General features: G+C 45.0%; 1 protein-coding gene and 1 long non-coding RNA gene across 4 annotated transcripts in view; both read left to right on the top strand.

Moving 5' to 3' along the window:
- The window catches only part of LOC111981621 (paralemmin-1), a 29,242-nt gene extending 16,055 nt beyond the window's left edge, over nt 1–13,187 (top strand). For 2 of the 3 annotated variants that reach the window (XM_024012991.3, XM_024012992.3), the window contains exons 2-8: nt 3,054–3,105; nt 4,883–4,963; nt 6,610–6,689; nt 6,934–7,012; nt 10,305–10,332; nt 10,601–10,684; nt 11,307–13,187. In XM_024012991.3, the coding sequence (XP_023868759.1) occupies nt 3,061–3,105; nt 4,883–4,963; nt 6,610–6,689; nt 6,934–7,012; nt 10,305–10,332; nt 10,601–10,684; nt 11,307–12,262 (1,353 nt within the window). In that variant the 5' untranslated portion in view covers nt 3,054–3,060 and the 3' untranslated portion in view covers nt 12,263–13,187. The remainder of the gene's footprint in view (nt 1–3,053; nt 3,106–4,882; nt 4,964–6,609; nt 6,690–6,933; nt 7,013–10,304; nt 10,333–10,600; nt 10,685–11,306) is intronic. The other variant, XM_024012993.3, reaches the window with a different exon arrangement.
- The window catches only part of LOC139029381 (uncharacterized), a 235,317-nt gene that overhangs the window by 78,450 nt on the left and 143,379 nt on the right, over nt 1–13,488 (top strand). The gene's annotated exons all lie outside the window — the stretch shown is intronic.

Genomic DNA, 13,488 nt, shown 5'->3' on the forward strand with positions numbered 1-13,488 from the left:
CATTTGCTGATTCCCAGAGAATACCATGCGACAAATGGTGTCTAGAAACAGCAGCTCGACTGCTAAAGCAACACAGCCCCCCCCCCCCCCCCCCCCCAAACCATAGCTCATCTCAGTCACCTCCAGACTGTACAAACAAAGTGGTATACTCTCTCCAGGGTAGCAGCAGCAGCAGCCAGTCATACACAGACAGACACAGAAGGACTGGGGTGTCCAAGCGAGTGGGGGGGCTCTGGGCTGGCTGGCGGTTGGCAGTGTGTAAGACGTCCATCATCTGGACAAGGAGAGTCCCCCGGGTTGGCAGCGCCCTTGTGCCTCTTCTAATGAACCTCTGCCTGTGGCACTCCATCACCGTGACAATGCCCACTAATGACCCCCGTGTTGGGTGTGAGACGTCACACCCTCCCTCTCCATCACAGCCCTGCCGTCAATACAACACCCCCTTTACCTCTAGAGCCGTCTGTCACCCTCACCACAATGCCCGCCTGAGACTAACAATAGCCCTGTGTGGCTGACTATGGCTATATCACACTGTAGCTGTGCAGCCCTCAGACACCATACAACCATCCTAATCTCTAACCACTTATGCATATAGTATCAATCTGAGTTGGACAGAACGGTACTTCAAATATAGTCACCTGTGCCTCGAGTACCATTCTCCATAGTAGGCTAGTTATACCAATCATGTATATAATGTGAATATAATATTTATTAATTTAAAGATACGTATAAGGTAAAATCTGAGGTTGAATTATAACCTGTATAATTATAATACTGTATATTTATATATAATCTGCTCTCATGAAATGGCTGTCATTGGCTGTGAATCATTATAGATCTCTATTGCTTAACACATTTGCAACTTCAATCAAGCAGCATCTCCAGAGTGAGCCTATTGATGAGTGAGGGGTGTGTGTGTGTGTGTGTGTGTGTGTGTGTGTGTGTGTGTGTGTGTGTGTGTGTGTGTGTGTGGTGTGTGTGTGTGTGTGTGTGTGTGTGTGTGTGTGTTGTGTGTGTGTGTGTGTGTGTGTTGTGTGTGTGTGTGTGGTGTGGTGTGTGCGGTGTGTGTGTGCTCATGTGTGTGTGGTGTGTGCGCTGTGTGTGTGTGTGTGTGTGCGCATGTGTGTGTGTGGGTGCGCGTGTGTGTGTGTGGGTGGTGTGTGTGTGTGTGTGTGTGTGTGTGTGTGTGTGTGTTGTTGTGTGTGTGGCGGTGTGTGTGTGGGTGCGCGCGTGGTGTGTGTGTGTGTGTGTGTGTGTGTGTGTGTGTGTAGCCCTTCTGACAGTTGTTGGAGTTTGACTCAATCGCATCTTCCAGCGCTTCTTAGTCAAAACTTCTAAGTGTGTTTAAAATAGATGACAGGATGAGATACTGGAGTACACTCTGTAGTAATACGCTAGTGTAGTACACTATGTAGTAATACGCTGTAGTGTAAGTACACTCTGTAGTAATACGCTGTAGTGTAGTACACTATGTAGTAATACGCGTGTAGTGTAGTACACTCTGTAGTAATACGCTGTAGTGTAGTACACTCTGTAATAATACGCTGTAGTGTAAGTACACTATGCAGTAATACGATGTAGTGTAGTACACTCTGTAGTAATACGCTGTAGTGTAGTACACGTAGTAGTAATACGCTGTAGTGTAGTACACTATGTAGTAATAGCTGTAGTGTAGTACACTCTGTAGTAACACGATGTAGTGTAGTACACTATGTAGTAATACGATGTAGTGTATACACTCTGTAGTAATATGCTGTAGTGTAGTACACTCTGTAGTACACTATGTAGTGTAGTACACTCTGTAGTACACTCTGTGGTGTAGTACACTCTATAGTGTAGTACACTCTGTTGTATACTGTGTTTTGTAGTACACTCTGTAGTAATACTTTGTAGTGTAGGACATGTCTAATACGCTGTAGTGTAGTACACTCTGTAGTAATACGCTGTGTGTAGTACACTCTGTAGTAATATGCTGTAGTGTAGTACACTCTGTAGTAATACACTGTAGTGTAGTATACTCTGTAGTAATACACTGTAGTGTAGTACACTCTGTAGTAAAACACTGTACTGTAGTACACTATGTAGTAATACACTGTACTGTAGTACACTCTGTACTGTAGTACACTCTGTAGTACACTATGTACACTGTAGTACATTATGTGGTACACTCTGTAGTACACTCTGTATTGTAGTACACTCTGTACTGTAGTACACTCTGTAGTACACTCTGTACTGTAGTACACTGTGTATTACACTCTGGACTAGTGGCATTATCATGTCAGTGATCAAAGCTGCGACAGGTTGGTTTATAGCATTTTATTTACAGTTAATGATAACATAGGGGAAAGGCAGTGTGAACCTAATATATCTTCTGAGAGCAGCTCTGCCCTCCCACTCTTACTGTAAGCCAAACGGATCCATAGTCCTCTCCACAGCCTCTGTTTTACTCCCTCTCCTCATACACTTTATCCCTGTGTGTGAGGTTGCTGCTCCAGGAATCAATCGTTCCTTTAATTTCAATCAGCCTTATTACTGTTGGGAGCTCAGCAACTCAGCATCAAAGGCTGCTATGTGCTCTCCCTTCTCCCAGTTCCTCTCTGCTCTCTCACTTAGGGTTTTAGAAAATAATGATATAAGAATTATGTAGTAATCATCTCTAGTGCAGATATTGCTAACAGGCAGTTTTCCAGTCACCTCTGTGGAAAGTGTATAATAATATGAGCATGTAGTTGGTGGTTTGAAGMATGACAGGACAACACCCAAAGGACCCAGTACATGACAGAATACAGTAGTGTAGCAGTCTCTCCATGAGAAGCCTCTGCACTGCTTTGATATATGACTGATCTAGGATCTGGCATCACATCATCACACTCTCTCATCCACTGTCCCACAGCGAGGGGAATTGAAAATCAGTTATGCGCTTTCGCTAAATATGTGTGGAACAACTTTAAATAATAGTTTCATTTATATGGTTTGCTCAGATGAACAGTTTTCTGGACTGCTACATTAGGAGTAAAGTAACTATAACTCTCCTCTGTGTTCTTGTGTTGTAGACCCAACATGGACGAGGCAGAGAAGTACCAGCAGAGAGTGCAGGCTATAGAGGTGAGTCTCAGGGTTTTAGTTCCACCTTACAAATTGATTTGAACTTGAGCATATTGATAAAGACGCCCAACAACGGTCAGGGCAGTGAGACGTTTACTCTGCATCAAGGCAGTGATCTGTAAATAGTTCAAATGTTTAACCTCACATTCTGCAGAAGTCAACACAATTAAAGACATTCTAACATTCGGCACACAACCCACACAGAGCACATTGACATGTACTATACATTATGCTTATATGATGGATATTTCCCCCAGCCATGTACATCCACATCACATGCCTGCTCTCCCTCAGCCATGTACATCCACATCACATGCCTGCTCTCCCTCAGGACCATGTACATCCACATCACATGCCTGCCTCTCCTCAGCCATGTACATCCACATCACATGCCTGCTCTCCCTCAGCCATGTACATCCACATCACATGCCTGCTCTCCCTCAGCCATGTACATCCACATCACATGCCTGCTCTCCCCCAGCCATGTACATCACTCACATGCCTGCTCTCCCCAGCCATGTACATCCACATCACATGCCTGCTCTCCCTCAGCCATGTACATCCACATCACATGCCTGCTCTCCTCAGCCATGTACATCCACATCACATGCCTGCTCTCCCTCAGCCATGTACATCAACATCACATGCCTGCTTCCCTCAGCCATGTACATCCACATCACATGCCTGCTCTCCCCCAGTCATGTACTCCACATCACATGCCTGCTCTCCCCGGTCTGTCCATGTTTGAATAATTCAATTGGGTTGCATGGCATTTGCTTCAGGGCCACTACTGACCTCACCAGCAGGGTTAAACACTACAGGGACCTTGAGCATTAAGAAATACACACAGTAGAAATACACACACACACACACACACACACACACACACACACACACACACACACACACACACACACACACACACACACACACACACACACACACACACACACACACACACACACACACACACACACACACACACACACACACACACACACACACACCACAACACACACATAATGCTCATGCTTCCTCCATGCTTTATCCTGTCTTTCTTTGATGCAGTGGGGTCTGCCAACTCCCACATGTTATGCCCCAACACAGTTCTTATTGAATTAGGTTAGACCAAAAATCGTTAATTAAATTCTGATCTAAATTAGCCCTTCTGTTTAGCGTAATCTAATTGCAGTTGCTTTTGAAAGGAGGGATGTTGGGGAAACTATGAGAAGTCCAAAGGGATAGCAGTGGTGGTTTCCTGTCTCAGGCCTGGATTGGTGCTAAGTGTATGGGAGTGAACCGCTCCTCCTAACAGAAACTGAATGTGCAGTATGTGTGATATGTGTGTTTACTGTCAGACTAGCTCATGAAGATGGAGTTTTGGCATGCCCACGTGCTCCTAGCCTTGCCTCCGTTTCTCTGCACTTTGACCTTAAAGAACCAGCTGTTCCACCGGTCAACAGCATATATGTCTATGGGGCTTGTCACTGTAATCTACTGTCACCGCTTTTCAGTTATACTGTAGTAAGATATACAGTACTGTAGTTGTGCTGTTATCTTCTCCAGCATCATTCAAATGACAACTATGACTATCTCAGTAGAGCTTGAAAGCAGTGTAAGCTGTGGGACTCTGTCTCTCTGGTGACACACGTCTGAGATGCTTAATAACAGGAAGTGCTCCTCATTAGGTTCAGAAACATAAGTATATCTCTACCTCCACTCAACCCTAAATCTCTCTCTTTTTGTTGGTCTCTTTCTCTTCTTCTCCCATCACCAGGACAAGCGACGTAAGCAGCAGGACGACGAGAAAGCAAGGAGGGAGATGGAGGAGGAGTGGCTGACACAGGCCCAGCGCAAGGTCTGTCTGGATTGTCTGTCTGTCCTTCCCTGTTGCCTGTTGCAGGGAGCCACATGTCTGGCAGCTGGTTCGCATGCCCAGGGTGGAGCCCTCCTGTGTGATGATAAACTCAATTAGCTCCATAACACCAGACAACATCCCCAACACCATGAGGTGTCCTGAGGCATTTTCTATTCCTCTGTATAACAGTATTTTTCTCCCTCCTTCCTGTTCACCTCTCTTCTGCTCATCATCTTACCATGACCTCTGCTACCATGACCTCTGCTACCATGACATCTGTGAGCAGAGAGAGAATCACAAGAAAGAGAGGAACTGAAATGATGAGGTGGTTGTAGAGAAATAGGGAGGGAGTGAGTCAGAGTGAGAGAGAGAGAGCTGTGCATTGTGTTGATCTTTGTCAGTAACTCTCTCCTCCACTGGGACCACCAGCACTGATCCCTGTTGGACCCCATTAACTCCTTCACGTCAGATCAGTGGTGGAGTGGCTAGAACCGCTCCATCAACACATATGACTCAGGCAGCCGCCACACAAACAGTCTACTCTACATTACTGGGTTTGCCTGAGGATGTGTGCTGTGCTGGCGGCACCAGCCTTACACATGGCAGAGGAATGAGAGTTGTCTGAAGGCCACCGGGCTTTCGCTTCTTCCTCAGTGTGAAGTGTGAGAACAGTCTCTTGTTCCCAGTCAGCCCAGCAGTTAGAGCATCTCTGTATGCACAGCTCACTTCCCCTCCTGTTTTACATTTCTTTTCTGACTCTGAGCACAGTAAGAGACTGGTCCACATGGAGCGGTCACATACATTCCATCCAAAAGGTTGTCTTGGCAAATAGTTGTGAACAAGGCCCACTTAGTGTCACCACCACTCCTATATAATGTTGTGTCATTTTCACCACTGTCTGTCTGTTGTGGTGGCTTAGCTTGCTATCACACTCCCCACATTGTCGTATGACTAATTGATGAGGCTTGGAGCCAGGTAGGACTATGTTCACCCCTCGGCTTGGTGTTGTCATACCTGAGTTAGAATGAAAGGAGGATACCTCCTTTACTGTACCTCTGGGCTCTGGAAGGTTTCTGCTTCACAGGTTGAAAGGGATCTAACTGAGTCCCAGCCAATGCAGGTTGGTCCATTTACAAACACTCTCAAAATTAACATGGTCAGGTTTATTATTGTCAGTCGCAATCAGACTCCTTGTTATCAAGCCTACACCCGGGTTCGAGGACGTGTGGCTCTCTGAGCCCTCCCTGTGAGGGATCRGGAGTTGGGGGCAGTTTCTCCCTCACAGACAACACCAGGCTCTTGGCCTCACTCATCCTGCTGGAGATCCAAAATGGCAGCCAGAGCTCTGTGCCTAGGGGCTGTTTGTTTTGGTTACTGGATGCTGGATAACCGTTTCAGTATTCATAGAGACAGAAGGCTTTTGTTTTTGTTAGCTTCTTTTGCTATGGGGAATTTGAGAGAATAGGCTTGTTTTGAAAGGATGAGCTGGCAGGTGGGGGAGCTGCATGCTGAGAGAGATGGCTCAGAGCATAGGCCGTTTCATGCATATGCTAACTGCACAGGACATAGCAGACCCTAGTTATAGTCACCAACCCTCTTTCTCTCTCTCTCCATCCCTCTCTCTCTCTCCAAATCTCTCCTCACAGCGGAAGTCCTTGAGGGACCAGTGGCTGAGCGAGAACCCTCAGCCTGTCCCTGGGCGCAGCGCTGAGAACTACACAGAGGAGTGAGACACCCACGGCACACACACACACAATCTATCACTCCCCATGCCTGTTGGCTGAGGGAGTTGATATGCTCAGATGTTGATATATCTCTTARATAAAGCACTTGATACTGACCCTCCCCTGAACTGTAGTCATGCCTCTGTATGTATGTATTGTATTTGTGAATGGCTTTGTATGTTAATGTGTTGGTTTCATGTGTCATGGGGTGTTACGGTCATCATTGTGGGAATGTGTGTGTATTAGGTTGCCAACTGGTGAGGATATAGTGGAGGTCATTGAATCCACAAGCTACACAGTCACCAATGCCCAGAGCCACAACCAGGCAAGTGGAGAAAGCAGAGACATTCTGAGAACCTGAGTTTCAATATGATTTTTAATATACTTAATCAATTAAAATACCTCTGTGCCATATTAAATATCTTAGCAGATTTTCCCCATTATATACTGAACAAAAAATATAAACGCAACATGGAAAGTGAGCATTTCTCCTTTGCCAAGATAATCCATCCACCTGACAGGTGTGGCATATCAAAAAGCTGATTAAACAGCATGATCATTACACAGGTGAACCTTGCTGGGGACAAGAAAAGGCCACTAAATTGTGCAATTGTGTCACACAACACAATGCCACAGATGTCTCAAGTTTCGAGAAAACATGCAATTGGCATGCTGACTGCTGGAATGTCCACCAGAGCTGTTACCTTCAACGTCGTTTTAGAGAATTTGGCAGTACATCCAACAGGCCTCACAACTGCAGACCACACGTAACCACGCCAGTCCAGGACCTCCACTCCCCAGTGGGTGGACCTGGCTCCGAAGTGGGTGTGCCTATGCCCTCCCAGGCCCATGCATGGTGGCGCCCCTGCCCAGTCATGTGAAATACATACTGTAGATTAGGGCTTAATTTATTTATTTCAATTGACAGATTTCCTTCTATAAACTGTAACTCAGTAAAAACGTTGAAATTGTTGCATGTTGCGTTTATATTTATGTTCGGTATACTTTTTTACCCCAATGGTCTGTTTTACTCAATAGTCTCAATGTTTTTACATTAATAACAGCTGATTCAGTTTGGAACTGTGTAATATAAATAGCTTCGATATTTCACAACTACAGCAGTTCAAGATCTTTTCCCTCACTAAGTCTTTGATTCTACAGATTGATGTTCAGCAGAAACCACTCTTCTCTATAGTAAAGTATCCCTTTGTTCATGCAGTTATGACCTTTTCAGCAGATTGGTTTTTGCCTCCCTTTGGAAATAAACCACAGTACATTGCAAAGTGCCGATCCCGTGTTTTAAAGTAGAAGTCTATGTATGCTACCCAATGGAAAACTGACTCTGACATTTAGTGACATTATAGCCCTACACATTGGGGGAGCCCTAAAGGGTGTGTCTGGCTATTGACTGACAGGACTTTGACCCCGTACCAACTGTGAACTCTACAGGGGAACATACACTGAGTGTACAAAACATTAGGAACACCTTCCTAATATTGAGTTGCACCCCCTTTTCCCCTCAGAACAGCCTCAATTTGTCAGGGCATGGACTACAAGGTGTTGAAAGCATTCCACCAGTAGCAGTGTGTGGGTAAAATCACTTGTGAAGCCAAGCCAGAAAAAAGTGATAATTGCGTTGTTTGCTCTATAACCTGTTAGTTCATATGCCTTGCCACTGTGATATATAGGCCGAAGGCCGAGACAATAAGATGATACAGTGGCAGAAAAATTAAACCACACCTTTGTATCATCACAAAACCGGAGAGCAACATCTGTCCGGTGAAGTCCACAAAGCATATTGAATGTAACAAACAGTTACATGACCTACAGCATGCTCAAGCAAGTTAATGTTTCTGACGTTTTTGGACTAGTAAACAACTATTGATTTAGAACCACGTAGAGTTACCGCAAGTCGCAATGAAAACAGGAGCTGCCTCCACTATTTCAGCACCATTTCAACTTCAACATTTCAACACCATNCGAGGACAGACAATTTTTACACGCTACACACTTCAGCACTCGGCAGTTTTGTGAGCTTGTGTGGCCTACCACTTTGCGGCTGAGCCGCTGTTGCTCCTAGACGTTTCCACTTCCCAATAACAGCACTTACAGTTGACCGGGGCAYCTCTAGCAGGGCAGAAATTTCTCAAACCAACTTTTTGGAAACAGACATCCCATGACGGTGCCATGTTGAAAGTCACTGAGCTCTTCAGTAAGGCCATTCTACTGCCAATGTTTGTCTATGGAGATTGCATGGCGGTGTGCTTGATTTTATACACCTGTCAGCAATGGGTGTGGCTGAAATAGCCAATTCCACTCATTTGAAGGGGTGTCCACATACTTTTGTATATATAGTGTATGCGTTGTGATAATTGCGTTGTTTGTTCTATAACTTGTAAGTTCATATGCGTTGTGCTGGGATGTATGCCTAAGGCAGAGACAATAAGAAGACACAGTGGCAGAATAAATTCAACCACTCCTTTGTTCCATCACAAAACCGGAGAGTAATCTCTGTTCTGTAAAGTCCACAAAGCATATTGCACGTAACAAACAGTTTCATGACCTACAGCATGGTGAAGAAAGTAATGTTTCCGACTTTTTCGGACTACTAAACAACTATTGATTTAGAAACACAGAGAGTTACTGCAAGTCAAAATGAAAACAGGAGCTGCCTCCACTATTTCAGCACCATTTCAACTTCGACATTTCAACACCATCAAATCACCTATTTAGTCTAATACAGGGACAACTAAAATATACCAAAAACAATTTAGTCCAATCAATGTAAGTTAAATATGATTTGGCTGTCCATGGTTCTGATTTGTATGTGTGTTTTTGTGTTCATGCAAGAAGAAGAAACATGTTGACTCACCCTACCTGTAGAGAAACGCCAATGTCATCCTGCTCTTTCCTGTTGACGAAACGGTCTATGACTCTGTCATACAGTACACACTTGTACACACTTGTATTTTTTATTGCCTTAGGCTACGTGGCTAAAATGCTTGCTCGCTAGCCCAACTTCCTTTCATGGGCAACGATTAGCTAGTTAACATTAGCCTACTACACCTAGCTACATATTGAACTTCCATCCTCTCAGTTCAGGGACACAATGTATGAATTTATGGTTGGATCAGAATCGCCGTTATAATCATTGTCCAGTACGGAGAATTAAGTCAAACCACAAGTCCAAATCCTTATCTCCATCCATGACTAATTTAGGAAAGGTAACATCAATAAGGGATCAATAAGATAACATTTACCTGGATTCACCTAGTCAGTCTATGTCATGGAAAAAGCAGGTGTGTTTGGCACACTCAGTGTATATAATATACTGGCCATTACTTGAACTTTTACATTCAGGTTCATGTATGGTCCATATTTAGCTCACACTAACACTTGGTAAGGAAGTTCAGTGTGTATTCATCTCTAACACTCATGGTGTGACGAAGCTGAGCCCAGCGCCACGCTGCTCTAATGGTTACTGTGACATATTTATGGCAGTGCGCAGGGCCTGGGAGAGATCAGGGATGAAGAGGAAAGTGTTTGGGGGAGACAGTGACTGTAGGACTGTTAGGACCAGGGGTTCCACTTAAAATGGTCTCCTCTGTTTCCCATAGGCTGACATTGAAGAGGGTGGGATACAAGGTAAGCTTCACCTGCATGGTCCTTTAGCCCTGGGCCTGGATATCTCGTTCGTTCTCACTTTCTCTTAGACCATCCTGCATGTGACTGTTCTTTCATCTCTTTCTGACTGACACTAATGTAATCAGGGTGACAGAATGAAGCCACAGCTGTGATTGTRTTATAATTGATATGATATAACTCAAACGCATGATTGTCGCGCAGCACATTAGCATTTGTATATMGAAAGTACAATGGTTTTGWATTAGRTCACTGTATCTTTATCTTTTAGACATCATCAGAGCTGCTGGGGGTCAGCTCCCTGGGCCAGTAATGGAAAGGGTTCTCCATGAGAATGGACTGGAAGGTCGATCAGGTARTGTTTGGGGAGGATTCCACCACAGAAATGMGATAGTGCTCATCATCATCCACACCWTTSATTTGGGACGGGCCCAGCCACAGTYAAAATCTATACATACCTTRYCTATGAGGGAAACCATATTTCTCTCCATATTTTTCTCWATATCTGTTCCTGTGGCTGGGTTTTGCCTCCAGGGTACGGCTTAACYATGTGGCTGGCTGGGTTGAAGGGCTGGAGCAGAATGCAGGCGATAGTTATATTTAGCCCACTTTGTTTCTCTTGGTACATTTCTTATGCATGCTGGGGGCTATGGAGAGTGGAAAGGGTACTGGGTTGTGCACTGTGAGCCTGCACATTGACCTTGTGTTGTTTACTCATGTTGTGCAGGCTGACATTAGCAAAGAYGGCTCTGACATATGCCACAAAAATGTGCCTCCTCGCCCTTCACCTACTGGTAATGTAGYCCTTSCTTTAGGGMAAAGGCTAWATTGATAGTATTTGAGTYGTGGTATGGGTAGAARWTAACATTAATYTTTTATGTTTCTYTAGCCCAGGTAATCCYTGCTCTGACCATGYTTCCAAATATAGTGACTTGACTGTTATATTGCCCTGMATAATTTKTKCCTCTGTGTTWCAGTGCTGGGGATGGTTGCAGTGCAGGTGGAGAGGGATTCAAAGACAGGGGTCACCAAGATCAGGTCTGTGGTGCCCGTGTCTGGAGCACCCAGGGCCTTGGGGGAGACGGTGTTCAATGACAGCAGGAAGAGCGTCCACCACGTCGGCGGSGCAGAYGGYCAGCCTTCTGCTGAGGAGCTGGGACAGCTCCTTAGTGRCATCAACGATGTCGGGATGCAAGTGCTGCTGGATGAGATCCCAGTTGTACCACAACAGAAGGCAGAGGAGAAGATAGAGGTTGGTGGTGGGATGGAAGAGGAGGTGGACAATGTGGAGGACCCTGCCACACCTACAACCCTGGGCTACACTGAGGAAGAGGTTGAGGTTGTGGGGCATGAGGATGATGAGATTGACGAGGAGATAGAAATAGGAGTGGTGGAAATTGTGGAGGGCCCTATCCGACCGACCGACCTGGGCTACACTGAGGAAAAGGTTGAGGATCTGGGCTGTGAGGATGATGAGATGGACAAGGAGACAGGAGTAGGTCAGGTAGACCTTGTGGAGGGCACTGTCACACTGACCTTCCTGGGCTACACTGAGGTAAAGTCAGAGAGCGAGGGTCTGGGCCATGAGGATGATAGAGAGTTGGTGGAGGTGGAGCGGGTGATCATTTCTGACGCGGGTGAGGAGGAGATTGTTCTTCAGTCTCCRGTTCTTGGGTCTGAGACTGAACCCTTCCTGGGCTACACTGGGCAAAAGGTTGAGGCTGTGGGGCATGAGGATGATGAGGAGGACGTGAGTGGATTGGTTGTCTTTGTGGAGGGCCCTGTTCCACCTGTCATCCTGGGCTACACTCAYGAAGAGGTTGAGGATCTGGGACATGAGGATGATCCCCCCAGACCAACCCCACGCTACAGAGCCGAGGAAACAGGAAAGAGGGCATCCAAACACAATACCAAGTGCTGCTCTATCATGTGATTCTGCACATGATAGAGCATCACCCCCCCATTCCTCTAAGCTATGCCACTCATGATGAATGGTCTGTATGCTTGGCCTAAATCTACAACATTGTCTAAATTGCACAGGATGTGCTCCAGAGAGGCGTGCCTTTGCTCCTCATCTAAAATGTCACTGGTATCCTGAGACTACAGTCCCACATGGCTTGTGTCATGGAGTGTTTACTGTTATCCTCCTCTTCAAACAGCTCTGTGAACAGACTCCAGTGTGACTGTTACAAAGCCCTTCTGCCTCCTGCTGGACACAGTTCAGTAATGCAACTAGGTTTTACTGCCAAAATCCCAGCAGCACTCATCTCCCGCTCCTCTGCCTTTGTGATTGGTTGTATCAGCCAAAAAAAAGTACTCAGCACTATGTCCTCTAGGAATGAAGAATATGAAGAATAGATGAAGAATACAACAACCACTGATCTGTTTCTTTTTGGAAATAGATTTTTAAATATTAATCTCAGAAATGCCTGATGTGCCTATTTCAATTTCAATTTCAATGGCAAATAACCCTTTTGTTCTCTACTTTTAGAGTGTCCTCATCAGTAATACAAATGTAATGGTTATGAATATGATACTGTATTCCGTCAGTGACCAAAACAGTCTGTTAAAGAAGGGTTGGATGCCATTAAATCTATTCAGTGCGATTTGTATGTGTACGTGTGTTTGATAGTTGAATTTTGATTTAGCCATGTCTGTTAATGAAGGTGGGTTAAAAAAAACTGGAATGTGTGTGTGATTATCAAAACAAAATATATTTCATATTCTTAAGATTTTTGTTTGTCTCGTTCTTTCCTTTTGATCAGCAGTAGCAACGTTCCTGTCAGGACGTTCATGTATAGGACTCTTTATTGCAAATGAGCTGTGACATACCATTAAAGACACGCTACGGAACTTTGGCGACTATTAAGTATTTTTTTTTACCTCTCGCTTTGGGCTGGATGTGTCAATGTGTAGTTCATACATACTTAATATATGAGCAGAATTACTCTCTTACCACAATTAGCCATGAAATCCCGAGTTTAAAAGAGATACTATTTTTCTGGAAGATGTTCTATGCCATTTTCCCTAAGATTTTCCCCACGTGGGCCAGCCCTGTAGCAATTCGAGGTGTAGTCAATGAGCTTCAGCCCCTTCGCCTTTTGAGTGACAGGCAGTCTCACCTCTCACGGGTCTCAGCAGCAGCCTAGCAGCATCATT

Source organism: Salvelinus sp. IW2-2015, linkage group LG20 (genome assembly GCF_002910315.2).
Source record: "Salvelinus sp. IW2-2015 linkage group LG20, ASM291031v2, whole genome shotgun sequence".
Lineage (NCBI taxonomy): Eukaryota > Metazoa > Chordata > Actinopteri > Salmoniformes > Salmonidae > Salvelinus > Salvelinus sp. IW2-2015.